The sequence below is a fragment of the Saccopteryx bilineata genome, chromosome 3, assembly GCF_036850765.1.
Source record: "Saccopteryx bilineata isolate mSacBil1 chromosome 3, mSacBil1_pri_phased_curated, whole genome shotgun sequence".
In the NCBI taxonomy this organism is placed as follows: Eukaryota; Metazoa; Chordata; class Mammalia; order Chiroptera; family Emballonuridae; genus Saccopteryx; species Saccopteryx bilineata.
Genome location: NC_089492.1, coordinates 145,565,537 through 145,591,013, shown reverse-complemented (window position 1 = coordinate 145,591,013; position 25,477 = coordinate 145,565,537). Strand labels below are relative to the sequence as shown.

The following is a 25,477-nucleotide window of genomic DNA, read 5'->3' as shown; positions in this document are numbered from 1 at the left end:
TCATTATGAGATGAAGACAGCCATGGACAGCACATAAGTGAGTGAGCATAGCTGTTATCCAATTAACTTTATTTACAAAAAGAGGTGGTGGGCCAGGTTTGGGCTATAGTTTTCCTACTCCTGTTTTAGTTAGTTGGCTATATGTATTTGTACACTTTATTATTCCTATTTATATTATTTTTTTATTTTTAAAATTTATATTATTTTTAATATTCCTAACTATATATCTTTATTTTATAAGCCATCTCAAGTTATCTTGGAAGTGAATGGATTATAAGTCTTAATAATTTAGTGTCCAGAATTTGTTAGAAATTTAAACATAAGCAGTGGGTTTGAAATGAAACCAAATAGTAGGCAAAGAATATACAGGAGTGGGCAAAAGTAGGTTAATAAGAATAATAATAAATAATACAATCATAAATAATAATACAAGAGTAAACTGTGTTCCATTTACAGCTATAACCCTACTTCCACTGACTCTTGTTAATCTAGAGCCACACATATGTTCATTTCCTTCTATCTGGAATCCAGCCTAAGGAAACAATCTGAAATGAAGAAAAAGCAGTCCATTGCACCATGGCTTATAGTGGTAGGAAATCAGAAAAACCTAGATATTACAGATTGGAGCTAAGTAGATTGTGGAACATCCAAGTTGTTAAGACATTATGTATATACACTGCTCACAAAAATTAGGGGATGTTTTATTGCTTCATATTTATTTTGAAACATCCCCTAATATTTGTGAGTTGGTCCTGGCTGGTTGGCTCAGTTGGTTAAGAGTGTCATCACGAATTGACAAGGTGACAGGTTTGATCCTCAGTCAGGGTACACACAGAAAGCAACCAAAGAATGCACAGCTGAGTGGAACAACCAATGAATGCTTCCTTTTCTCCTCCCTTTTTTCTCCCTTCCTCTCTCTGTCTCTCAAAAAAATCAATAAAAATTAAGCCCTGGCCAGATAGCTTGGTTGGTTGAAGCATTGCCCGGAAAGTGGAGGTTGCCAGTTCTATTCCCTGGTCAGGGCACACACAGGAGCAGCTCGATGTTACTCTCTCTTTGCCTCTCTCTCTCTCTCTCTCTCTCTCTCTCTCTCTCAAAAAAAGATACTATATAGTTTTGTTTTGTTTTATTTTGTTTTTGTATTTTTCTGAAGTGAGAAGTGGGGAGGCAGAGAGACAGACTCTCACATGCGCCCAACCGGGATCCACCCAGCAAGCCCACTAGCGGGAGATGCTCTGCTGATCTGGAGCGTTGTTCTGTTGCAGCCAGAGCCATTCTAAATGCTTGAGGTGGAGACCATGGAGCCATCCTCAGCGCTTGGGCCAACTTTGCTCCAATGGAGCCTTGGCTGCAGGAGGGGGAGAGACAGAGAGGCAGGAGAGGGGAAGGGCGGAGAAGCAGATGAGCGCTTCTCCTGTGTGCCCTGGCTGGGAATCGAACCCGGGACTTCCACCCGCCAGGCTGACGCTCTACTACTGAGCCAGCTGGCCAGGGCTATTATATAGTTTTTAAACATAGTTTTTTGCCTGACCAGGTGGTGGCACAGCTTGAGCACGGAGTTGCTGGCGTGATCATGGGATCATATACATCAGGGGTCCCCAAACTTTTTTGGGCCACGGACCGGTTTAATATCAGAAAATATTTTCACGGACCGGCCTTTAGGGTGGGATGGATAAATGTATCACGTGACTGAGACAAGCGTCAAGAGTGAGTCTTAGATGGATGTAACAGAGGGAATCTGGTCATTTTTAAAAAATAAAATATTGTTCAGACTTAAATATAAATAAAACAAAAATAATGTAAGTTATTTATTCTTTCTCTGCGGACCGGTACCAAATGGTCCACGGACCGGTACCGGTCCACAGCCCGGGGGTTGGGGACCACTGATATACATGACCCCATGATTGCTGGCTTGAGCCCAAACATCACTGGCTTGAGCAAGGAGTCAGTCGCTCTGCTGTAACCCTCCCTGCCCCCCCCCATCAAGGCATGTATGAGAAAGCAATCAGTGAACAACTAAGGTGCCACAACGAAGAATTGATGCTTCTCATCTCTCTCCCTTCCTGTCTGTCTGTCCCTATCTGTCCCTCTCTCTGTCTCTCTTGCTTTAAAAAAATAGTTTTAAAATGTCATGCAACAATCTGGAAAATTCTCTGACAGAATGTTGAAAGAAGAAATAAACTCCCCAATTCAGTGCACAGTCACAATTGCAACCATGTTACAAATTATATGAGAAGAAGTTTGGCATAAAAAAGATCAAAATAATAAAATAATTTGGTTCATGTTAGAACTTTTTAAAAAATTTTATAATATTTCAGGCTATAATTATTACTTTGCTATTAAATAAAATTAGAAAATAGGCCCAGGGTTTTACTTCTGTAACAGTTGAGAATTTTCCATGTTTTTGAGAGGTTGGTGCAGGCTGTTACTTCTTTGCAAATAGGTGAAAAGGGGAAGAGTGACTGAACTGAAAAAGAATTTCTCTAAAGAATCAGTCTAGTCTGTGGAGAGAAGCCGTATTTAGAAGCAGGAGATAAGGAACTTAGTGTGGGCAGTTTATTTGTACTGCCCCAGAAAATGAAGTCCTAGGCTGTCTCTCCAGGGCATTTCATGTAGCACCTTGAGTGCTTTTCTTTCCACTTAAGAATCTGAGGTTTCTCATCATCTTTCGAAGGAGCACGTAAAGAAAGGGTTTGCTGGTCATTGCAGATGTCCAGTGTACAGCTCAATGTAGGTTCCGAATGCCTTGCCCTGACCAGATAGCTTGTTTGGTTAGAGCATCATCTTGAAGCACAGAAGTTGCTGGTTTGATCCTTGGCCAGGGCACATACAAAACATATTGATGATGTTCCTGTCTCTCTCTCTCCCCTTCCTTTCTTTAAAATCAAGTACACCTTTGTAAATTATCTCCTGGATCAGAAAGTAGAGTACCACCACCCCTCCCGGAACACCTAGGCCCCTCTCAGTTTCTATCCCTCCCCAAAGGTAGCCACTAACCTGACTTCTAACACTACAGGTAAGTTCCATCTTTTCCTGAACTTTATATAAATGGGATAATACAGTAAATCATATCTTTCTGTGAGTGACTGTGACTCATGTTATTACATATAGCGGTGGTTTATTTATTTTCATTGTTGTATATAGCACTGGCCCCCAAACCCCGGGCCGCGGACCGGTACCGGTCCGTGGGCCATTTGGTACCGGTCCGCAGAGAAAGAATAAATAACTTACATTATTTCTTTTTTATTTATATTTAAGTCTGAACGATGTTTTATTTTTTAAAAATGACCAGATTCCCTCTGTTACATCCATCTAAGACTCATTCTTGACGCTTGTCTCAGTCACGTGATACATTTATCCGTCCCACCCTAAAGGCCGGTCCGTGAAAATATTTTCTGACATTAAACCGGTCCGTGGCCCAAAAAAGGTTGGAGACCACTACTGTATAGTATTCCATTATATGAATATACCATTATACAGTTATCTGTGTTATTATTGATGGACATTTGAGTTGTCTTCATTTGGTTATTACAAATAGAGCTACTGTGAACATTCTTGTATGTGTCTTTTGTTGACAATTATATATGCATTTTGATGGGTACATAAATACCAAGGAATTAAATTTCTTGGGTTGTAAGATCTGTGTTCAACTTTAATAGTTTAATAAACAGTTTTCCAAAGTGCTTGCAGCAGTTGACACTTCCATCAGCAGGACCTGAGTTCTGGTTGCTTCTCATCCTCAGCAGATACTTGTTTGTTCATTTGTATCCAGTTGTTTAATTTTAGCTTTCCAGATGGGCATGTAGTGGCATCTTATCGTGGTTTTGATTTGCATTATCTTAATGACAAATGATGTTAAGCAGCTTTTCAAATGTTATTGACCATTTGGATATCATCTTTTGTGAAGTGCTATTCAACCACCGCTATACGTAATAACGTGAGTCACAGTCACTCGCAGAAAAATATGATTTACTGTATATTCCATTTATATAAAGTTCAGGAAAAGATGGAACTTACCTGTAGTGTTAGAAGTCAGGTTAGTGGCTACCTTTGGGGAGGGATAGAAACTGAGAGGGGCCTAGGTGTTCCGGGAGGGGTGGTGGTACTCTACTTTCTGATCCAGGAGATAATTTACAAAGGTGTACTTGATTTTAAAGAAAGGAAGGGAGAGAGAGAGAGAGAGAGAGAGAGAGAGAGAGATAGAGACAGGAACATCATCCATATGTTTTGTTTTGCCTGTTTATTTGCCTGTTTTCTATTCTATGCCTTTTTGGGTGTTTTTTTTGTTTGTTTTTTTTTTTGGTAGGTAAGAGTCTATTATATATTCAGGTGTAAGACTATTGCCCAAGATAGAGGGTGGGGCAAAAGTAGGTTTGCTCATATGGAAAATAATACAATAATTACTAAATAATATAAGAATAAACGCTGTTTCTCGTACTCACGGCTGTAAGCCTACTTTTGCTCACTTTGTGTGTATTGCATATATCGTATCTTCTACTTGCTGACGAGCCTTTTTGCCCTTTTACTTAATGCTATTTTCTAATTACCAGAATTTTTTCATTTTATATAACATAATTCATCAATCTTTGCCTTTTATGGCCAGTTTTATATAAGAACTATTTGCCCCAAGGTCATGAAGTTACCCCCTGTGTATTGTCTGGTAGCTTTATTGTTCTATTTTTCACACCTTGGTCTACTGGAGTTGATTTTTGTGGATTCATATAATGTAAGGTGGAAGTAAGGGTTCCTTTGTCTCTCAGTTGATGTAACATGTGCTGGAAACAGTTTTCCATTCCTCTTTAGTATCTCCTGTGGCATAAACCAGCTATTCTCACATGTGTGTGTCTGTCTCAGACTCTGTTCAGTTCCATTGGTCTATTTGATTGCATTGCACTGTACCACATTGTCTTAATTATTGTAGCTTGGTAATAAATCTTGGTTTCTGATAGTAAGTTTCCAGCTTTGTTCTTTCAAGACTGACCTGAATATTCTTGGCCCTGTGTATTTTCATATGAATTTTAAAGTGTCCTCAGATGGTTGGATGCATGTGTTTCTGTTGCCTTTCCTGTCCTGACTGTCCAGCCTGGCTGTCCCCCTGCATACATGGCATTTTAGTTGAGGTGCAGCTTGTGGTCAGCATCCCAGGAAAGTCTCATCCTCCTGCCTTTACTCCCTCACCTGCCAGTGCAGGTCTTATGGAGAACCTGGCTCATGACCTTTCTGCTCTTCTTTTTCTGAGATAACAAGGAGTATTTATTGTCAACTCTTTGTAAAGATGTTGTTGCCAGTTGTCTCCCTGCTCCTGGTACACATGCACGAAAAGACAGCTACTCTCATAACTGCCCTGACTCCATTGTGCACATGTCACAAGGCTACGTTGTGGGACCCGGCATTGGCACAGAGAGCTACTGATGCCAGCTGATGGCTCCCGGCCCTTCCTAGCCCTCAGGGCCTATGATACCAGCTTGTCTGCCGTGCCTGCTATGTCTTTGGGAATTGTGCTTTTGGCCTCTCTGGAGGTGACCCATGGGTATCCCTAGGTTGAGCTCCCCTCACTTGGGTTCTCTATGGAGCAGCTTTTTAAGAAATTGCCTCTTCTGGCTTCCTGTTAGCAGCCACTTGTTTAGTGGATGGCCACATTGATGGGCCTTTGGGGCAGGGGATGGACTCCCTGACCTTTCATTACCCATAATTAATTTCAATCACATAAATTTATTTCTGGTATTAGCTCTGTAAAAGCTAATTGTGTGAAGCCATCAGGTTGCTGGGTAGTCACATGATGATTGTGTCCTATGATGTCCTCACACAGAGACTTCGCCACATGGTGCTCCCCATGCAGGTCATTTTAAAAACCACTTCTAAAACGCTGGTCCTTCTTGTCACTTAGGAGGCCAATTCTCTATGGCATTTATTTAGCCTCAAAGTCTAGACCAGGAACATATTTGAAACAAGTGATCCTATAAAAAATTAAATCAGAGCATGCCACTGCTGTGTTCAAAATCTACCAAATAGGTCCTGGCTGTGTAGCTCATTTTGTTAGAGCATCATCCTAATACACCAAGGTTACAGATTCAATTCTCAGGGCACACACAAGAATCAACCAGCGAATGCATAAATAAGCGGAGCAACAAATCGATGTTTCTCTCTTTCTTGCTCTTTTTCTCTCTCATTTTCTCTTCCTGCCTTCCTCTCCCTCTTTTCCACCCTTTTTCTCTCCCTTTCTCCCCCTTCCTTTCTCTCTAAAAGATTAATAAATAAATAAAAAATTTAAAAACCTACCAAATAGCTTTCCTTCTCACTCACACTAAAAGCCTCAGCCTGAAATGTATGATCTGATCTCTGCACGGCTCCTTCCTCACTGCCTTCTTGGTGTGAGGTCTTCTCTACCCATCTCACTTAAAACCCCCAAAACTCCCTCCTTTGTTCTCTTCTGGGTCCTCCTTCCCTGCTTTATTTTCCTCCAAAGCATGGGTCCTCCTTAGGAATGAGGCTCCACTGAAGGCAGAGACTGTTTTATTTACAGCTTTTACCAGCGCCTGGCTCATAGTAAGCACTCCATGTGTGATTGCGGGGTGATGCCTTATCTCGACTCTCCAGATGAGCAGTGCTAGAGCTAAGAGAGCAAGGACAGCAAGTCATGTCCCCACAGCACACGGCCAGCCAGTTTGTGCTTCAGCGGGCACTGGAGCACCCACTTGTCCCCAAAGCTACCCTGCAGCTGCTTCTCAGTCACACTTCTCGGGTCCTCTCTCTGTGGAGCTTGTCAGAGGAAAAGGTCTCGATTCTTAGTCTTTGCATCTTTTCCGTCTTTTGACCAGGAAATCACAGCAGTCCAGTGGGAGAACAGGTTTTTAAATTAGATTACATTCAGTATTATTCTATATTAGTTTCAGATGCACAGCATAATGGTTAGACAATCATGTACTTCACAGAGTGGCTCCCCCCATATGTCAGGTACTCACTTGGCCCCATGCACAGTTATTATTATATCATTGACTGTATTTCCTATGCTTTGCTTTACAGCCCTGTGACTATTCTGTAACTACCAATTTATACTTTTCAATCCCTTCATCTTTTTCTCTCAGTCTCCCCAAGCCCTATCCCTTCTGCCAGCTGTCAGTCTGATATCTGTATCTATGAGTCTCTTTCTGTTTTGTTTCTTATTTTCTTCTGTGGGAGGACATTTTTGACTACGTAATCATTGTCATTGATGTTGATGGCCTGGCCTGAGGGCAGGGAAGGGTGCTCTGAGAAGTGGTCTTCAACCCCTGCAGTCCCGGCCTGCGGCCTGTCGAGCAGACTCCCCCAATGGGGCAGTGTTACGAGCCCCACATACTCGAATCTCTTTAATAAGACCCCAGAGCAATTACTCATTCTTCTCTCCTTCCTTTGGTCTGTTCAAGAACTTAGTGTTTTTAAAGGTCTGGGGGATTGTTCACTTCATAGGAATTATTTTAAGGAATAAAGGTCCCCATGAAGTTCTTAGTAATATATATTTGTTTCCACGCCTAAGCTCCCTCTTAAGTCATGTAAGCAGAAGAGTAAGAACCAAGATCAACTTGTCCCAGAAGTGGAACCGTTCGCTTTTCTTGTTAACTACAGAGCATGCCATTGGGTTGTCTGGCTTTTCAGGATGAACAGGGACAGCATGTCCTAAAGGGAAAGGCCATCCTTTCTTTCTGCCATCAACTCTGCTTTCCTTTTCTTTCCAGGTTGTGTCCACACTGCTCATTAATATAATCCCAGAGGAGCACATCCCACTGAATTTAACAGGAAAGGCAAAGATCAGCGGGAAAGCCTGGGTGAAGGAGTCTCCGCGGCCCGTCCCTGGCTTTAACCCTGAATCCATGTGCGAGTCCCAGGTATGGCTGCCCAGTCATTTCCATTGGAGACCACGAGTCCTGGGTTTAGACAAATTGATATAAAACAGAGACAGAGGCCTGACCGGGCGGTGGCGCAGTGGATAGAGTGTCGGACTAGGATGCAGAAGACCCAGGTTTGAGACCCCGAGGTCGCCAGCTTGAGCGAGGGCTCATCTGGTTTGAGCAAAAGCTCACCAGCTTGAGCCCAAGGTTACTGGTTCGAGCAAGGGGTTACTCAGTCTGCTGAAGGCCCGCGGTCAAGGCACGTATGAGAAGGCAATCAGTGAACAATTAAGGTGTTGCAATGTGCAACAAAAAACTAATGATTGATGCTTCTCATCTCTCCGTTCCTGTCTATCCCTCTCTCTGACTCTCTCTCTGTCTCTGTAAAAAATAAAATAAAATAAAACAGAGACAGAGAAAAGCAGGTACACGCACAGAAACAGGTGCTGTAAATCATAAGAGAGAGTTGTGCCCAAGTTAGTGTAGACTTTTGGTTTTAGAAAGGATCAGAATTGATTGCTAGCATTTGACCCTCAGTATAAATCTTGCAACCAGCTTGGGAAGGCTTCGACAGCAGAAGGCCTCTGGGCTGGACTATACAAAGCCTAGAAATACAGAACCTGTGTTTTCCCTCAAGACCCCTGTTGGCTGAAGATCATGGAGCTGCTATGAGGTTCCTTAGGGGCCAGGGTGGTCAGACCTGGGCACTGCTCTGCTGCCTGAGAGCAAGAGTGTGGGCTGCACTAAAGATCTCCCGGCCCCTGTGTGTTTGTGGGGAGTATCTCCAAGTCCCCAGCCACAGTGCTTTGTCACCAGGCCTGACAGACATTTCCTTTGAACTGAAGCTGACCCTTTCCTTTCCCTGTATAGATCACATGCAACATTTTTCAACCAGAAATCCTTTTATTTAGCTTCTAATTCATTAACCCCACTTTGTGAAGGTACAAAGGCCTTCAAGTACGTTGGAAAGGTTATGTTGTTCTTACTCCCAGGGTACAAGGAAGGGGGAGTACCGAAGCCAAGGTCACGGTTAGGAAATTTAGACTCTAAATGTTCTCATTTCTAGTCACAAAGTCTTTGTCGGAGTGTCTGACCTCAGGTCAGTATGGTGGGTTGGTGGGGATTGGAGGACATATGAATGCACTAAGATGTCTGTATGTGGTGTAGTCCCTGAAAGACTGTTTTTTAGTGGTCTGTATGTGTTATCTCCTTTATTTAAAAAAAATTGTCTACCTCTTTCCATCAAGGAGTTGAGGTAGGTTACAGTGGAGGGACAGGTACAATAAGGTTAATAAAACATGGGAGTAAAGGGAGGGGTGGCTCACAGGAAGCATCACCTCCAGCCCAGCATTGGTGCTCGTCGTCCCCTCTACAGGTGATAATCAGGGAAGGGGAGCTGCTCTGCGGGGTGCTGGACAAAGCGCACTATGGGAGCTCCGCCTACGGACTGGTCCACTGCTGCTATGAAATTTACGGGGGGGAGACCAGCGGCAAGGTTCTCACCTGCCTGGCCCGCCTCTTCACCGCCTACCTACAGCTCTACAGGGGCTTCACGTTGGGTGAGTGCTGGGTGAGCGGCTCCTGCGCCCCCTCTCCTGGCTGACATGCCAACCAGGCTGTCTCCCAGCTCTCCTAGCGGCCTCCTGGGGAGCAGCCAGGCTACTTCTGCAGGGACATCCTCATTGGACAGTTCTCACCACCCCTCTCCTACCGCCAGGGTTTCTTCACCATCTACAGCACAAAGTGACCCCTCGGTCTCCATTTCTGTTCTGTCTGCTTCTAGACACCCCCCCCCCCCCCCCGACAGTGTTCTGTCCCTGAGTCTGAGTTTTCACACTCAGGTCCATTCTCTCGGGAAAGGGTCTTCCCTATTGTTAGACCTGCCAAGCTGCCCAGCACAGAGGGGCATCTGTGCTAGCGAAAGTGTTGTGTTGGGGCAGGCCTGTCAGGGTAGGAAGAGGAACTACCTTGCTTCCTCCCTGGAAGGGAAAGCACACTGTTTTAGGAAGTTGGCTTTGAGAAAGAAAACAAGTAAGCTAATACTTCTGTGCGCTGGATAGCACTGAGGTCAGACTGGCCCAGGGCCTCAGCCATGGCTAGGCTAACTCCAGCTGTGCATCTCCGAGTGCAGTGTGGAGGCCAGGCCCTTCTTTGGTGGTCCTATGAGGAGGATGCTGAGCATGAGCTGTAGTGAGTGCGGGGATTGTCAAGTTGGCGACACCAATAAGAGCAGAAGTAAGACTGCTTGTGGACGTGCTGCAGCAGACACGGTGAGACTGCACAGTGGAGCCAGAGTGTGGTCATAGGCCTGCCACGGGGCCGCAACAGCTGTGTAATATATATTAATTGTGGAAAAGTTCAAATAAATACAGACATGAAAATAATTTAAAGTCACCTAGCATTCAGTTGCCAGAGCTAACCACCAATATCGATTTGATGCACATATTTCTAGACTTTCCAAGTGCAAGCACATTCAGAAAAAAATAGGATTCTGTACTACATGCTATACTGCTCACAAAAATTAGGGCATCCGGATAAAAATAATAAATAATAAATAAATTTTTAAAAAAACTAGGGGATCAGGGAACATGCAGATACTCCAGTACATTCAGCCTTTTGTATAGTGCATTTTCACCAATGAAATAAAAGTTGGTTTTGCATCTCTTTTGCAAAATTGAACAACTTTCTTTGACTTGTTTGCTTTTCTGATGTTCCTGTTTAATAAGAAAAATCAAATGCTGCTTTTTTTAATTGCTTCAAATTCATTTTGAAATATCCCCAAATTTTTGTGAGCAGTATATTTTGTAATCGCCTGTCCCCCATTTCCAAATGTATTTGTGAATGTCCTTTTGGGTAAACTGATAGAAATCCACATCCTTAGGTCTGTGGCTATAAATTATTCCAGTTGTATAGATACACTATAGTGTATTTAACCAATTCCTCTTGGTAGGCATTTAGGCCATTTCCTGGTTTTCACTTTACTGCTGGGATGAACACTCTTGAGAACAAATATCTGTAAAAAGCGAAAAGTAGAGGATCTCTCACCCATGATGAGTCTCAAACCTCAGCTCCTCTTAGCACAAAGTACAGAGAGAAACTGGCCTGAGTGCAGAGAGCATCTTGTCTCTGCCAGGCTGAGAGAGAGCAGGGCCAAGCTGGACACAGAGCTCTGAGGGAAGGGCAGGCTAGAGATGTTGCCCTCACTGCCACTTCCCAGAAAGGCCAGGGAAGGGACAACAAGGTGGCCTGGAGCTGACCCCGTGGAAGGACCCACTCTTGTGGCTATGGCTTCCTTTCAGAGGGATATTTCTTTCCCTCCCGCTCACATACAGTCTTCAGAGGCCCTCAAGCTTCCAGACCATTGCGTTGGGGATTCAAGATATCGTAGGCCAGCTTTTGAATAGTGCAGCCATGGTTTTCCTTCACACTCAGGTTTGTCCAAGGGACTTTTGACTCTAGTCTAGGGACTTTTAACACTTAGAGATACAGACAGAAAATAGGTGATTAAAAAATGAAGTAGAAAGATGTCCTGCCCAAGGTGAGGAATTCCTCAACCCTATGGAGTACAAAGATTGGCTTACCTGATATGACCCAGGCTTTCATCCTGGGGAAGAGCCTGTTACAGTGGTCCCTGTCACTCAGGCTCGAGTGTGTCTCTGTGTGTGCCTGCATACCCGTCCTCACAACTATATGGGTGGTCCCTATAGTCCCTCACAACTGACTTCTGGGAATCAAAAGTGGGTGTTCTCCTTCCCTTCCTAAACTCAGTTTTTCATCCAAAACCTCTTCACCTGTCACCTATTCATGCAACATGTATTTATTGAGTGGAGGCAACCAGTGCCAAAGAGCACAATTTGGACTTGGACCTGGATTTACTTTTTACCTTTGTAACTTTGGGCTAGTACCTCAAGTTTGAGCCTTAGTTTTGTCATTTGTAAAATGGAAATTATAATGCTTGGCCTTTTATTATTATTATTATTATTATTATTTTATTTATTTATTTTAGAGAGGTGGGGGGGGATAGAGAGAGAAGGAGGGAGGAGCAGGAAGCATCAATTCCCATATGTGCCTTGACCAGGCAAGCCCGGAGTTTTAAACCACTGACCTTAGTGTTCCAGGTCGACACTTGATCCACTGTGCCACCACAGGTCAGGCTGCTTGGCCTTACACTTAACAGATGGTAGCAATCTCTTAAGGATGTTAATATCATCATTATTATTCAATTGCTTCCTGGATATGTGACACTATGTTCCATGCCCTGACCTCACTGAGTTCAGATCCTGGTAAGAAGCCAGTCCCCATCCCATCTGAGCTTGTCTGTCTCACTTCACAGGTGTGGAAGACATTTTGGTTAAGCGAAAGGCAGATGTCAGGAGACACAAGATCATTGACGAGTCCACCCACTGCGGGCCCCGGGTGAGAAGGGCCTGGGTGGCTGTGGCCTGCCATGGAGGGTCTGCTTTCCTAAAGTGTGAAACCTGCCCCTTCCTCATTTTGCTGCTGCCACTGACCTGTTCATTTTCTCATTCCAGGCTGTCAGGGTTGCGTTAAACCTGCCAGAAACCTCATCACGTGATGAGGTCCGAGGGAAATGGCAGGATGCCCATCTGGGCCAAGACCAGAGGGATTTTAACATGATCGATCTGAAGTTCAAGGAGGAAGTAAACCATTACAGTAATGAGATTAACAAGGTTAGTCTGGCAGTGAGCACACTTATCACCGCCATTTTGAATGCTGGTTTTTAAAAAGTTACATTCTGCTTCTCACTTGGGGCCCATTAGAGGAGTTTGACTGTTTAACAGCTGACTTGGTAGGAAGAACAGAGTTCATTGCTTTGAAGAGCTACAGTTACTCCCTCACTTAATTGCCGTCTGAAAGGTCTTTTTTAATGCTGAGCAGGAATGTTTTGCACTTTTTTTTTAATGTTTGTATTTTGGGCTGACTACATTAAAGGAAACTGAAGAAAGAAAACCTTCCCTGTGGTACCCCAGCCAGGTGGGAAGAGTGGAGTGAGGAACAGAAGCACCACTGACACTCATACAGCGGAGCCGGGGCCGGGGAGGGGGTGCGGAGTAGGGGAGGCCTGGGTTTAAATCCTCGCTCTGCTGTATGCTAGCTATGTGCTTGCCATGTGAACTTGGGCAAGTGGTGGAGCCAGTTTAGGCCTTGATTCCACAGCTGGAGGCGGGGCGTTAGGAGCACCCACCTCATTGTGTGCTGAGAGGATTAAGGACCTAACCTATGTATGCTCTTGGCATGGCAAGAGCACTGTGGAAGTCTTCCCGAGTCTCTGCTTTTCAATGAGCCAGTTCCCGTGCAATTAAGAAAGGAGAGGGAAGTCCCTGCGTGAGTCAAGACCACATCCAGTGTCCTTCCATCTCCTAGTCCCAGTGCTAGGGCTTCCAGTCTTTTTTTTACAGAGACAGAGTCAGAGAGAGGGACAGATAGGGACAGATAGGAAGGGAGAGAAATGAGAATCATTAATTTTTTGTTGTGGCACTTTAGTTGTTCATTGATTGCTTTCTAATTGTGCCTTGACTGGAGGGTTACAGCAGACTGAGTGACCCCTTGCTTGAGCCAGCGACCTTGGGTCCAAACTGGTGAGCCTTGCTCAAACCAGATGAGCCTGCGCTCAAGCTGGCGACCTCGGGGGTCTCGAACCTGGGCCCTCCATGTCCCAGACTGATGCTCTATCCACTGCGCCACCGCCTGGTCAGGTGGGCTTCCAGTCTTGTGACTTGAAGCGGCCAGCCTGACCCTCGCCTTGCCTCCTGAACTTGAGACCCCGCCTAAGAAGGAAGGGAAGCGACAAGACCAACACTCAGCTGAAGTTGATGTTTGACTGGCTTTCAGCAGCCCTTAGGCTGCCAGAAACACATCTCTCATTTGTACAAGTTCGTCCTTGAGCTGTTTTGTTCAGTAGAGTTTCCCCAACACTCCCCTGAGAACCGGGAGACTTGGCCTCCATTGTTGCCTGGGAATGCTGGGTTGGGGACGTTGTCCCAGAGACATCTCTCAGTGTTACTTCTTGTCCCCCTAGCTCACCATTTCCACCCACTCTGCCTCTCCTGTGTTGCACTGGGTCTCTGCAACTCTAGGCAGAGGTTTAAATAGATACATAGTCCCTAGCAGCGTCTCCCCAGGTGCCACTGGGGTTTTGCCTACTTGCACTAGCCCTGGGGCCAAGGCAAGGCTCACGTGGTGCTTCAGCAGCATGTTGGGGAGTGTGCACATGGTCGGGATATTGGTCATCATTACCAGGCCAAGGCTGTGCTCTGTTGGGGGATTCACAAGGGCATCCCCTCCAGTTTTATTTTTAACCAGCTGCTTTCTAGAATCACGACTACATTTGCTGGCGCCTTTGCTCCTCCTTTTTTGCTGCTGTTTGCCAGTGACAGGAACCTCAGGCTTCCTGATAGGTGCTGTTAAGAACAGCACAGGAGGCCAGTGTTAGACTTCTAGGGGTTCTAGCAAGCAGGTTAATGCCAGATGAGACGACTTACTTCAGGTAGGGTTTGGTGCTTATTTCTGAATAAATGGTGTGAGTTTGTTTCTTCATATTCTGGTTTACCTTTCAAACCTGGGATTTCAGAAGGGGTGAAGTCACTGATTGGTGCGTTTTAATCCACAGGCGTGCATGCCTTTCGGCCTGCACAGACAGTTCCCAGAGAACAATTTGCAGATGATGGTGCAGTCTGGAGCCAAAGGTTCTACTGTGAACACCATGCAGGTGGGAGCAATCGTGGACTGGCCATGTGTCAGAGAGCGGGGTGATTGCAAGCGGCAGTGTTTAGATTTGTTTCTGATTTTAAAAGGATCCATGTTTCTGTAAAATGCAGTAAGTACTTATCAAAGCATGTAGAAATCAGTACAGGAGCCTATCACTGTCAACAACAATGGTTTAAACAAACGTAGCTGTAAGTATCCAGTTATGTATAATACAGGTAGGTATCGTAATATTACATACTTTATCACTGTATTATGGATATTCACATTATATATAAACATGGTCTGTGTGTGTGTAATCATAGCTGAGACCCTGCAGTTTCGCATGATCTGCTTTTTTTCATTTAGTATATTACATTTTAAGTATTGTCCTAGAGGTTTCTGTCTCTTGATTTGAAGTCCCTTGTCTCCTCAGATACCTCAGTGCTAGGGCAGCATTTTCACAAATCTTAACAACCTTTTTTTTTTTTTTTTTTTTGATGACCTTCAGAGGGTCTTAAGTACCATCTCATTGTTTGGTGACTCAGAGCAATAGGAACGGGCTGAAAAGGCTGATGGCCCTCAGGAAGCCACTTCTCCCCTACACCTCCACCCCTAATATGTATAGGCAGTATTCTCTTTTGGCCTTAGAATTTAAGGAACACAATAAATTACTTTTTCCTATAGGCCTCAGTTTCTCCCTAGGACCAGCACTCAGTTTCCTTCCAGGTATATGTGATCATTTTGAAACATGGCTTCCTTTATAGCCCATTTAAACTGACACCAAATGTAGAAAGTCTCCAGTCAACAAAAAGAGAACGCAGTTATTTTCTTGGAGTACAAGTTTCCCTAGTTCAGTTACAGATCTAGGTTGGCCTTTCGGAACTCAGTTAACGTGCAGCTTCTTTGGAAGAGCAAGCTCTCCCTCTCCTGCTAGGACAAAGCGCTAACACATGTTGATCTTGGGTTTCCCTTCCCCCAGATCTCATGCCTGCTGGGCCAGATTGAATTGGAAGGTCGGAGACCCCCACTGATGGCGTCTGGCAAGTCCCTGCCCTGCTTTGAGCCTTATGAATTCACCCCCAGAGCCGGCGGCTTCGTAACGGGCAGATTCCTCACCGGCATTAAGCCTCCTGTGCGTATTTTGATATTTCCTTTTGACTTTTCTCCTCACTTCTAGGCTCAGTAGTAGGAGGCCTTTGACTTTCCCCAAACAACTTTGAGTATAGACAATCAAATAATAAATACCAAGCCATTTGCTGCTTATCCACTAGACCCTGTGGCCCATGAGGACCATAAGGACACAACCATGTCGTGTCCATCGCTGTGCTGCCAGAGCCTAGTAGGTGCCCGGCACATGGTGGGAGCTCTGAATGCTGTAAGACCAGTCCCAGTTCTGCCTTTCACTGCCGTGTGCCCTCGCTCAGCCAGTTTTTACCTGCACTTGGTGGCTGTGGGAAGGGGAGGCCCCTCACTGGGATGCTCTCTGTTGCCTGAGGGACCTTCACGTAGGTTCAGTTTACACGCCCCCCAGCAGAACTTGCCATGACTCCTCCACCAAGGAAATTGACTAGCTGTGTTCCCTTGGTCAATAACAGAATTCTCCATTTTCCCCTCAAACCTGTCAGAAATGGCTTTTTGAATATTAATAACTTCCGTTTCATGGCCTAGTCCATTTCTGCAAGGATGGCTCTTACGGTCAGATAACTTAGGACCAGGTTGTGAACAGGACTGACCCTTTGTCCCTAGGCTACCAGCTGCTCCAGGGGAATGTAAAACTGCAGGTAGACATGTGGCCCCTTCCCTGGGACCTGTTACTGCTCATGCACTTGTCTCTCTGCTCTCGGGCAGGATAGCAGTCACCTCCGGGGTGGGCAGAAGTCACGGGACCACTGGAGCTGTCGGGCCTGGGCGGTCAGGTGGGGCTGCTGGCAGCTGTTCAGGAGCGCGCTGTCCTCACTGCCACCTCTGGGGCCGGGGTCTCGCTTGTCCTGTAGGAGTTCTTCTTCCACTGCATGGCAGGGCGAGAGGGCCTGGTGGACACTGCCGTGAAAACCAGCCGCTCCGGCTACCTCCAACGGTAAGAAGCGCCTTCTCTGCCATCTTTAGATGGGGTCAGTGTCCCATTACCATTCATACTGGTCATCTCTCACATTTTCAGTGACAAGTCACTTAGAATTTCTTTGGGTGAAAAAACTTTAAAATGTCCACGGTTATCCTGAGACAGAAAGGAGTAGCTAACCTTCCTCCCACTAAAGGGTTAATAGCACATGAGCTAGAGGTTTAGACAAAAGCCCCTGCTCTCTGAGGGGAGTTACGGGTATGGGAAGGTCTCAGTGGTGATGAGCTGTCCTCACCCTGGGCGGGCTAAGTGGTCCAGGACAGCGCTGAGCGGATGCCAGGCCAAGCCCTTCCTGTAAGTCATGATGGATGCAGATATCACTTTGGGGTTCGCCCACCTGGACCTACTTATTTTCTCATCTCTGGGAGGGAGGAAAACACGTAGCCCCACTGCCGGGCCTGTCTGAGCAGGCGGGGGAATACAGCTTGCATCTGAAGAAGGTCCCACTTCAGAGTGCCCAGCAGACAGGGTGGCAGGGCCTGTGCTCCAGCCTCCCTCCCTGGGGATGCAGCCTGCATGGCTCTACCTTGGGGAGCTTTTGGTAATGGTTTTCCATGAGCCCAGAGACTTGGTGCTGGTAGAAATGGTGGTGGGAAGTGGAGGACACAGCCGATAAATTCCCACACCTGGTTTTAAGCTACGTCTCGGAGCTCAGCTGACTGCTGGCCGAGAAGGTGCAGCTCCTTCCTTTCTACCCCTTGGAAGTCTGCCCATCAGCTCCAGTTTTCTCCTTTCTCCTGCTGCTTAACTCCAGGTTCCCCAAAGCCACAGCCCGTGGGGTGGCCTGTCAGTGAGGAGCTCATCTGCTGAGCTGGCTGCTCTCAGTACAGTGGGGTGAGCTCCTTTCTAGGGGGCACTGACCACCTGACCAGTTCCTTCTATTAGCAGGGTGACACCCTACCTCCATCCTTTTAACTCATTCAAGAATATGAATATATATATATTGTAGAAAAAATTAGGAAATAAATGATCAACTAATCCTGGAGGTGAGTGTACCTGCAGCCATTTGAGTGCAGGTGGGAGAGAGGAGAGTGTTGGGATCCTGGCTGGAGTGGAAGAGCAGCAGCCATTGGGTCCAAGGGCACAGGCATGCGCAGGACCTATCTGCTGGGGAGGCTCATGGCGGAGAAACCAAGAGCAGTGCTTCAGATAGGATGGCTTGGTGGAGGCCAGTGCAGCGGCTGGCAGTGGGAAGGAAGGAACGACTGTGGCAGAGTCGTGGGGCAGCTGGCTGAAATGCAGGAATAAGAGGCAGGGCACGTTGGACACTGCTTGAGTGTGCAGACCTCCGTGGCAACACAGTGACAGAAAGCAAGGCATGCAGAGGGGCGAGGACATGTGGGTGGTGTGAGGTGGCAGCAGCAGAATATTCAGGTAGACACGTTTAGTGTGTACCCTTCGAGACCAGACCTGGAGTTGGGGAGAGACCTGGAGACACAGCCTTGAGGAGCCGTTGCTGGGCTGAGAGGCGGAGCCCTTTGCCATTGGCAGAGCAGGGCAGGGGGCTGGCGGCCACATGGCAGCGGAAGTGGGTGCTCAGTATCAGCTTTGCTGAGTAGACTTGGTGCCAACAAGACAGCAGTGACTAACACCAAGCTCTGTCCTTGGAACTTGGGGGAACAGTGGCTTTAGGGCATCTCCTCTTAAAGTGGCAGGAGGAGAAACCAAGGCAGAGTGGTAGTCAGAGACAAGGTAAGGGGCCAGGACCGGGGGCAGAAAGGGAGAAGTTGAGGGAGACAGCTGACCCCTGGGAGAAGCAAGGGAAAGGAGTGCTGGGTTAGGGCTGTTATATTAGCATTTAGTTCCTAATGTCTTCAGTGTCCTTGACTGACAGCATCTCTGAACTGACAGTGAGAAGCCCTGGGTGGGGAGATGGCCCCACTGCTTTGCCTGCCTGTGGAGCTGAGGACGCTGGTCTCTGGGGAGCTCCGCAGTGCAGCAGGGAAGGCTTGGGCAGGAGCTGGGAGCCAGCGTCCAGCAGTAGCAGCCAGCCCTAGGCACATGCTGCAGCCCCTAGCTGGGCGATGCTGTAGCTCAGAGACCGGGGCCTTGGCAGGGAGGGGGTTCTGTCCTGGATCTTAGCTATGCTATAGAACTGTAGTCCCCGTTCCACCCCCCACCGCCTCCCTCCCCCGCCCTGGGAGGTGGTGAGCTCGGCTGGCCCTGAGCCAGGTCTCCATGCAGGTGCATCATCAAGCACCTGGAGGGTCTTGTCGTCCAGTATGATCTGACAGTCCGCGATAGCGATGGCAGTGTGGTGCAGTTCCTGTACGGGGAGGACGGCCTGGACATCCCCAAGACGCAGTTCTTACAGCCCAAGCAGTTCCCCTTTCTCGCCAGCAACTATGAAGTAAGTGCCAGACCCCCAGCAGCCAGTGGTGGTGGCCCTGTGCAGTGCCACGGGCCTTGCACTCCAAGCTTTGCCACCCAGTTACAGTAGCCTTTAAAAATTAGAACAGGGGCCCTGGCTGGTTGGCTCAGCGGTAGAGCGTCGGCCTGATGTGTGGATGTCCCAGGTTCAATTCCCAGCCAGGGCACACAGGAGATGCACCCATCTGCTTCTCTACCTTTCTCTTACATTCCTCTCCTACAGTCATGGCTTGAATGGTTCAAGCAAGTTGGCCCCAGGTGCTGAGGATGGTTTCATGGCCTTGCCTTAGGCACTAAAATAGCTTGGTTGCCAAGCAACAGAGCAGCAGCCCCAGATGGGCAGAGCATTGCCCTGTAGTGGGCTTGCCAATTGGATCCCAGCCCGGGGACTTGCAGGAATCAGTCTCTCTGCCTCCCTGTGTCCCCTCTTCTCAGTTAATTTTTTAAAAGGTAGAATGGAAAGAGTTTATAAAGCAGCAGTCAATGCTGAGAAACAGTTTTCATTTCTATGTCCTGCGTGTGGACTGAGATGTCAGACAGCACGGCCCCTCCAGAGCAACAGCTGCTGTTGAGGGGCATTTGCCATGTGCAGGCCCTAACTGAAGCACACTGTGGACACTGGGTCTCCCCCTCACTGTTACCTGAGGAAAGAGGCATTGCTTCCTCTGCCTGTTTTACAGCTGAGGCAGCTGAGGATCAGAGCCTAAGTGACCGGTGAGTGGCAGAGACAGTGTTTGGACCCAGACTCATGGCATCATCTCGAGGTTTCATGTTATACCTCACTGGCCCAGGAGTGACTGTACTACTGATCAAGCAGTCACCCCCTTTTACTGGATGGGGAACAGAAACTGATGTGGTCTTCCCGGGGTCATGCAGCAGATGGATGAGCTAGGACTGCGCGTGGTGCTAGCCCTTTCAGTACTGGCACTTGTTCCAGAGCTTTGGGTCCTCACTTCCCCTTTCCTCCTAGACACTCCCTGTTCTGAAGGGGCTCTGTGTGTGCCGTTCTCTCCCCGAGCTGCTGGGACCACCGGCTTCCAAGCAGTTTACACAGAGTGAGGCCCCACTTAGTAGCGGGTGCTCAGCCCCTCTGTTAGATGTCGAACAGCTCCACACAGGTTGTCTTGATCTTCTGAGGTTGTATGACATGGCCCTTGGGTCACACCCTCATTTCTTTGGTCTTATTTGTGGTTTGATCGTTTATTTAGGTAATAATGAAATCGAAGTATCTCCATGAAGTTTTATCCAGAGCAGATCCCCAAAAAGCTCTCCGCCACTTCAGAGCCATCAAAAAGTGGCAAAGCAAGCATTCCAGCGCCCCACAGAGAAGAGGTGCCTTCCTGAGTTTCTCCCAGAAAGCACAGGCAGTTGTGAAAGCCTTGGACCTCCAGGGTGTGAACCAGCATGGCCGCAGCCCCGGGACTCACCAGGTGACTCGGGGGCTAGACCTCCAGTGCCCAGTGTGTGTAGGCCTGTCGGGGTGAGGGAATGGGAGGTTGTTTTCCTAATTGAAGGTGTAGTAATGAAATCTGCTTCATTCACCATCAGCAATCCCAGTTTAAGGAGGGCTCTCCACAAAGGTGTGGGCAGGGTTCAAGGAAACTAACTGGGACTGTTCATTGGTTCCTCAGCACCCCAGGCATGAAAGGGCTGGGAGGGGCTATGGGCAGAGGCTTCTTAGAGAGGGTGGGAGGTGAATGCCTGGTTTACTCTCCCACCTTCCCCTCTGCTGCTGGGGCCTCCCGTTGGCCAAACAACAGGGAAGCCAGAGGCAGGGAAGCACTTTGGAGCAACTACTGTGGGGCAGCTTTGGGGCACAGGGTGTGTGGAAGCCCAGACAGGGCCGGACGGATCACCTGGCTCATGGTGACTGTGTCCTGAAGCCTAGGAGGGCCCTGGCTTTGCCTCCTAAATAGCATTGATATTACTAGTGCCCTGTTTTATTCTAAAAGAATCCTAGTCTGGACATTCTTACCTGGTCATCCTGCCTGTGCTTGAGTGGGCCAGGACGAAGAGCTCACCAACTCATAGTCAGGTGCTGAGCCCTGGAACAGATCTGGCCTCACCTTGCTCTCTGTGTCGAGCTGGTTTTCTCATTGCAGCCAGGGTTCTGTCTCTCTCCCTGACTCATTTGAAGCCAGTGCCTTTCATGCGTCTTATCCTGCTGGATGACCCAGGAAAGAAGCCCATTTCTGGTGTCCTCCATGTGGCTGAGCCTCCGCCTTCATTTCAGATGTTGACTATGTGGGCGGAGTTAGATGAGCACAGCCGAAGGAAATACCAGAAGAAGGCTGCTCCTTGTCCTGACCCCAGCCTGTCCGTCTGGCGCCCAGACATCTACTTTGCGTCAGTGTCGGAAACATTTGAAGAAAAGGTGGATGATTACAGTCGCGAGTGGGCATCTCAAGCAGAGAAGAGTTACGAGAAATCAGAGCTTTCTGTCGACAGGTACTGACACTGATGTTTTGCTGGGCATGTGCAGAGGGCCAGTCTGCCATCCAGTCCTTCCCGCCCACTCCAGGAGGGGAGGCAAAGGGCTGTAGGACAGAGACAAGAGGTGGCCAGGAGCTGATATTCCCATGTGGGCCGAGATGGAGAAGACAGCTCTGCTGGGACAGAGGCTTGCAGAATTGACTTCTCCCTTCAGTTCAGTATGATGGGTGTGGCTAATTGACAGGGAATCTAATTGCCATTCAGTGGCTGCGAACTCCGTGACCAAGAACAAATCATTCACTGCCTCATGACGCCATGTCCTAGCCTTTGTGAAGGGTTGGATCTCATTACCCAGTGCTCCTTTGAGCTTTGGGCTTTGAAGCCTTAAGGAAGAATGACCACATGTTCAGTTTGGACTCATTCACCAAAAACAAAACAAAACAAAACCGGGAAAATGTTTTTTCCTGTGGTCTAGTTGGGTGGGAAGCCAGGTATGAACCAGCACTGAGTCTCAGCGGGTTAAAACATCAAACGTGCCCCTAGGAATGCCTGCTGGGGGCTGGTCTTGGGGTCTGTTGGCGGTTCTTCCCACTCCGCGCACTAAGTCTGGCCTGTGGAGCTGGAAGACCGAGGTCACCTGCTAGGTGCCTGGAGAGGTTGACAGGTCCAGGTCCAGGGACTGTGGCAGGGAGATGGGACTCATAGAGGCGAGGAGCAAAGACAAATACTGGAGAAGAGGGCCAGAGCTCTCTCTTTTGCCCTTCAAGTGGGTTCTCCAGCCAGGCCTCGGAGCGGCTCAGACGGAGTGAGTCAGAGTGGTTAGCACAGCTGCCAGCAGGGCCTTCCTTACAGGAGGAAGTCCTGATCCTCCCGCCCCTGCACTTGCTTCCCTGCCGCTCAGGGTGGGACATTTATTCTCAGAGGGACCCTGCCACTCCTCCCTCCAGCTGCACTTTATCAGGGGCAGGGAGAGGTTAGCCTGGGGAGCATCACATGGATGTGGAGGCCAAGGTGGGATAGCAACTCTGCATCAGGGGTGCTTTTAAGGGACCTGTTAGCAAGCAGCTAGCTCTGGGTGCAATTCCGGAGTTGTAGAAGTATTTGAAGGTTATTTCTGACAGGGATACTGATGTGCACTCAAACCTCACTGGTTTGAAGTAATTAGGAGAAAAGACATGACCAGTTTAGAAAAAGTCTGAATTCTAAAAAGAACTTGCATAGAAACAGAGTTTTATTGCTTTCTTCTGCATTCACACATTTGTCCATTTAGTCTCCACCTGCTGAGCCCTTCTGCGTTCCAGGTGTGGGGTACTGCAGTATTCCCATGGCTGTGGTGATGGGAAGAATGGCTAGTAATTACAAAATTATAATGTATGTGTGCCCACACTTCCCCACTTCCCGTATGGCAGCTGTTGCACTCATCAAGGAAATAAACATTCCTGCCACCTGTCCCCCATATTCCCATAATTGCTTTGTGAACCTCTTCCTAGTCTGTACAGCAGGGTCTTTAAGCCCTCTCCAAACTGTCACAATTAGTGGGGGAAAGAATTACTGAAGGAAAATGTGAGTAGTAAGCTGAGACATTCTCACTACTTAGGAAGCTTGTAACTGGCAGAGTGGATGCGCGACATTCTCAGGGAGAACAGTCCAGACATGGACATCTAGACCTTTAGCCACCATCCAGCTGGGACATTTCAGGGTCACCTGTAGGTGTTTAAGAATTAGAGGGTTATTTGTTAGGGAAGAAAGAGGAAGAGGGGATAGTTCCCTGCACCCTGGTTTCGTGTGGTGTGGACCCCCCAGCAGCCAGATGGGTGGTGTCCGTGCCCCTGACCTCTGCCACCCCTGCCCCATGTCCAGGTTGAGGACACTACTGCAGCTGAAGTGGCAGCGCTCGCTGTGTGACCCAGGTGAGGCGGTGGGCCTGCTGGCTGCCCAGAGCATCGGGGAGCCCTCCACGCAGATGACCCTGAACACCTTCCACTTTGCCGGCAGAGGCGAGATGAACGTCACCCTGGGCATTCCGAGGTGGGCTAGGAGGGTGCATGATGGAGTCTGTCCTAGCCCACTCCTGGGGAAGAACTCATTTAGTTAGAGTGTGCATGCATGACTAAAAGGCAGGATTCATCCAAGTGAGGATCAGGGCTGGAATTTCCAGAACCCGGCTTTTCTGTACAGTTATGGCTGGCCTCTCAGAATCTGCATTCATCCCTCTGCCAACTTCTGTATTCAGGTTACCTGGGATGCTTGTAACACTTCACATTTTTCAGGACTTAGGAAGATATTCACAAGTCCCATGCAGGGTCACCTGGTTGCCCAGCTCTGGGGTACCATCCACCTAGAATGTGACCCACAATGGCCCTGGCCCTGCAGATAACTGTATGCATCCTACAGGATCATGGCCAATGGGCAAGAGGAAAGAAGGGGGGTCAGAGGCACCCACAGTCGGTACCTGGCCCTGCCACTTTATCAGACAGGTTCCTGAGCTTCCTCAACCTCAGGATCCTCGCCTGTGGGGGGACCACTTTACCGTGCAGTCAGGCTGTGCAGGCTGACTGAGCTCACGGGCAAGTCCCAGGCATGTGCCTGCACACAGTAGGAGCGGTGCAGACACTAGTTCCCTTTATTCATTCAGTGAGCTCATAGTAAGTAACCACTGTGTGAAAGGCACAGGTGATGGGAAAGAAGGACAAGACAGTCTTGTCCTGAGGAGCCACCCTCCAGGGGAGGAAACTGACAGGAGAGTCCCGTGCTGTCACACATGGGCCAGAGCTGGGACTCTGATTCAGTACATTTCCCTGCAAGAGCCCAAAGTCTCTCAGATCACAAAGAGCTCTGACAAGAAAGGCCTCACACAAAGAGGAATCTGAGTGCCTCATGATCAAATGTGCCTTGTTCTGTGACAGGTTGAGGGAGATTCTCATGGTAGCCAGCATCAACATCAAGACACCCATGATGAGTGTGCCCGTGATCAACACCAAAAGAGCACTGAAGAGGGTGAAGAGCCTGAAGAGGCAGCTCACCCGGGTGTGCTTGGGGGAGGTAAATTCTTGGCCCTGTTGCAGACAGGACAAGGCATTTTCCTGGGTCCTCCAGTCCGTGAAGAATAGCTTTGCTGGCTGCTTAGACCCTGGGCTCAGGCTCCCACCGGTGAGAGGGACGCTCTGTCTACCAGGTGCGGAGTAGAGATGGATCTGGAGGCGTTAAAAGTCATTATTAGGCTGCAGCATTCTCATGTGTCCGGGTTAGCTTGCCAGCCCTGCTGGTGCCCACTTTCCACAGCCTTGGACCATTCTCTGGGGGTGACCTGTAGGCGGTGAGAGTTTCTTTGGGGTTTTGGCAAGTAGTCCCAGTTCGTCCTCCCAAGCCCTCGGGTTTCCCATAACTCACCTGTAATGCCCTGGTACCTAGGCAAGTTGGTTCTTCGTGTATCTGGTTCTAGGTGTTGCAGAAAGTCGATGTCGAGGAGTCCTTCTGGATGGGAGAGAAACAGAACAAGTTCCGGGTGTACCAGCTGCGGTTTCAGTTCCTGCCTCACACGTGTTACCAGCAGGAGAAGTGCTTGAGACCTGAGGACATCCTGCACTTCATGGAAACAAGGTCAGGGCTCGGGTCATTCTGTCGTCTAACTTTGTCATACATCTTGAGCCCTCCTGGCTGCAGGACTCCTGGAGTCAGGGTTCGTTTGCCCAATTCTTCACAGGAAGTGCTTAGGAAAACAGCAGGCCCTACAGCCTAATCTGGAAACTGCATCCCTACCTACTCTGACCTGTTACAAATTGACTTCACTGATCACACACCACTTCCTAAACCCTGTTCTCTCTGCTTGATGAGTCTTGTCTTCTCGGGTCTGCAGGCTTTCACACATGGAAAGTGTGTCTTAAAGAGCTAAGCCCCGTCACAGCAGTGCTGCCGTGTTGCTTTTTGGCATGATGTGATTCCAGGCAGCATAGTATAGTTCCTGATATATTTATTTCCCGTC

At 48.0% G+C, this 25,477-nt stretch overlaps 1 protein-coding gene across 2 annotated transcripts in view; it reads left to right on the top strand.

The window, feature by feature from the left end:
* Positions 1 to 25,477, top strand: part of POLR1A (RNA polymerase I subunit A) — a 98,832-nt gene that overhangs the window by 59,070 nt on the left and 14,285 nt on the right. For both annotated transcript variants that reach the window (XM_066267605.1, XM_066267604.1), the window contains 13 exons: positions 7,713 to 7,862; positions 9,241 to 9,424; positions 12,199 to 12,281; positions 12,398 to 12,556; positions 14,497 to 14,595; positions 15,553 to 15,705; positions 16,568 to 16,650; positions 18,877 to 19,042; positions 20,271 to 20,492; positions 21,296 to 21,510; positions 23,356 to 23,523; positions 24,402 to 24,537; positions 24,938 to 25,095. In XM_066267605.1, the coding sequence (XP_066123702.1) occupies positions 7,713 to 7,862; positions 9,241 to 9,424; positions 12,199 to 12,281; positions 12,398 to 12,556; positions 14,497 to 14,595; positions 15,553 to 15,705; positions 16,568 to 16,650; positions 18,877 to 19,042; positions 20,271 to 20,492; positions 21,296 to 21,510; positions 23,356 to 23,523; positions 24,402 to 24,537; positions 24,938 to 25,095 (1,976 nt within the window). The remainder of the gene's footprint in view (positions 1 to 7,712; positions 7,863 to 9,240; positions 9,425 to 12,198; positions 12,282 to 12,397; positions 12,557 to 14,496; positions 14,596 to 15,552; positions 15,706 to 16,567; positions 16,651 to 18,876; positions 19,043 to 20,270; positions 20,493 to 21,295; positions 21,511 to 23,355; positions 23,524 to 24,401; positions 24,538 to 24,937; positions 25,096 to 25,477) is intronic.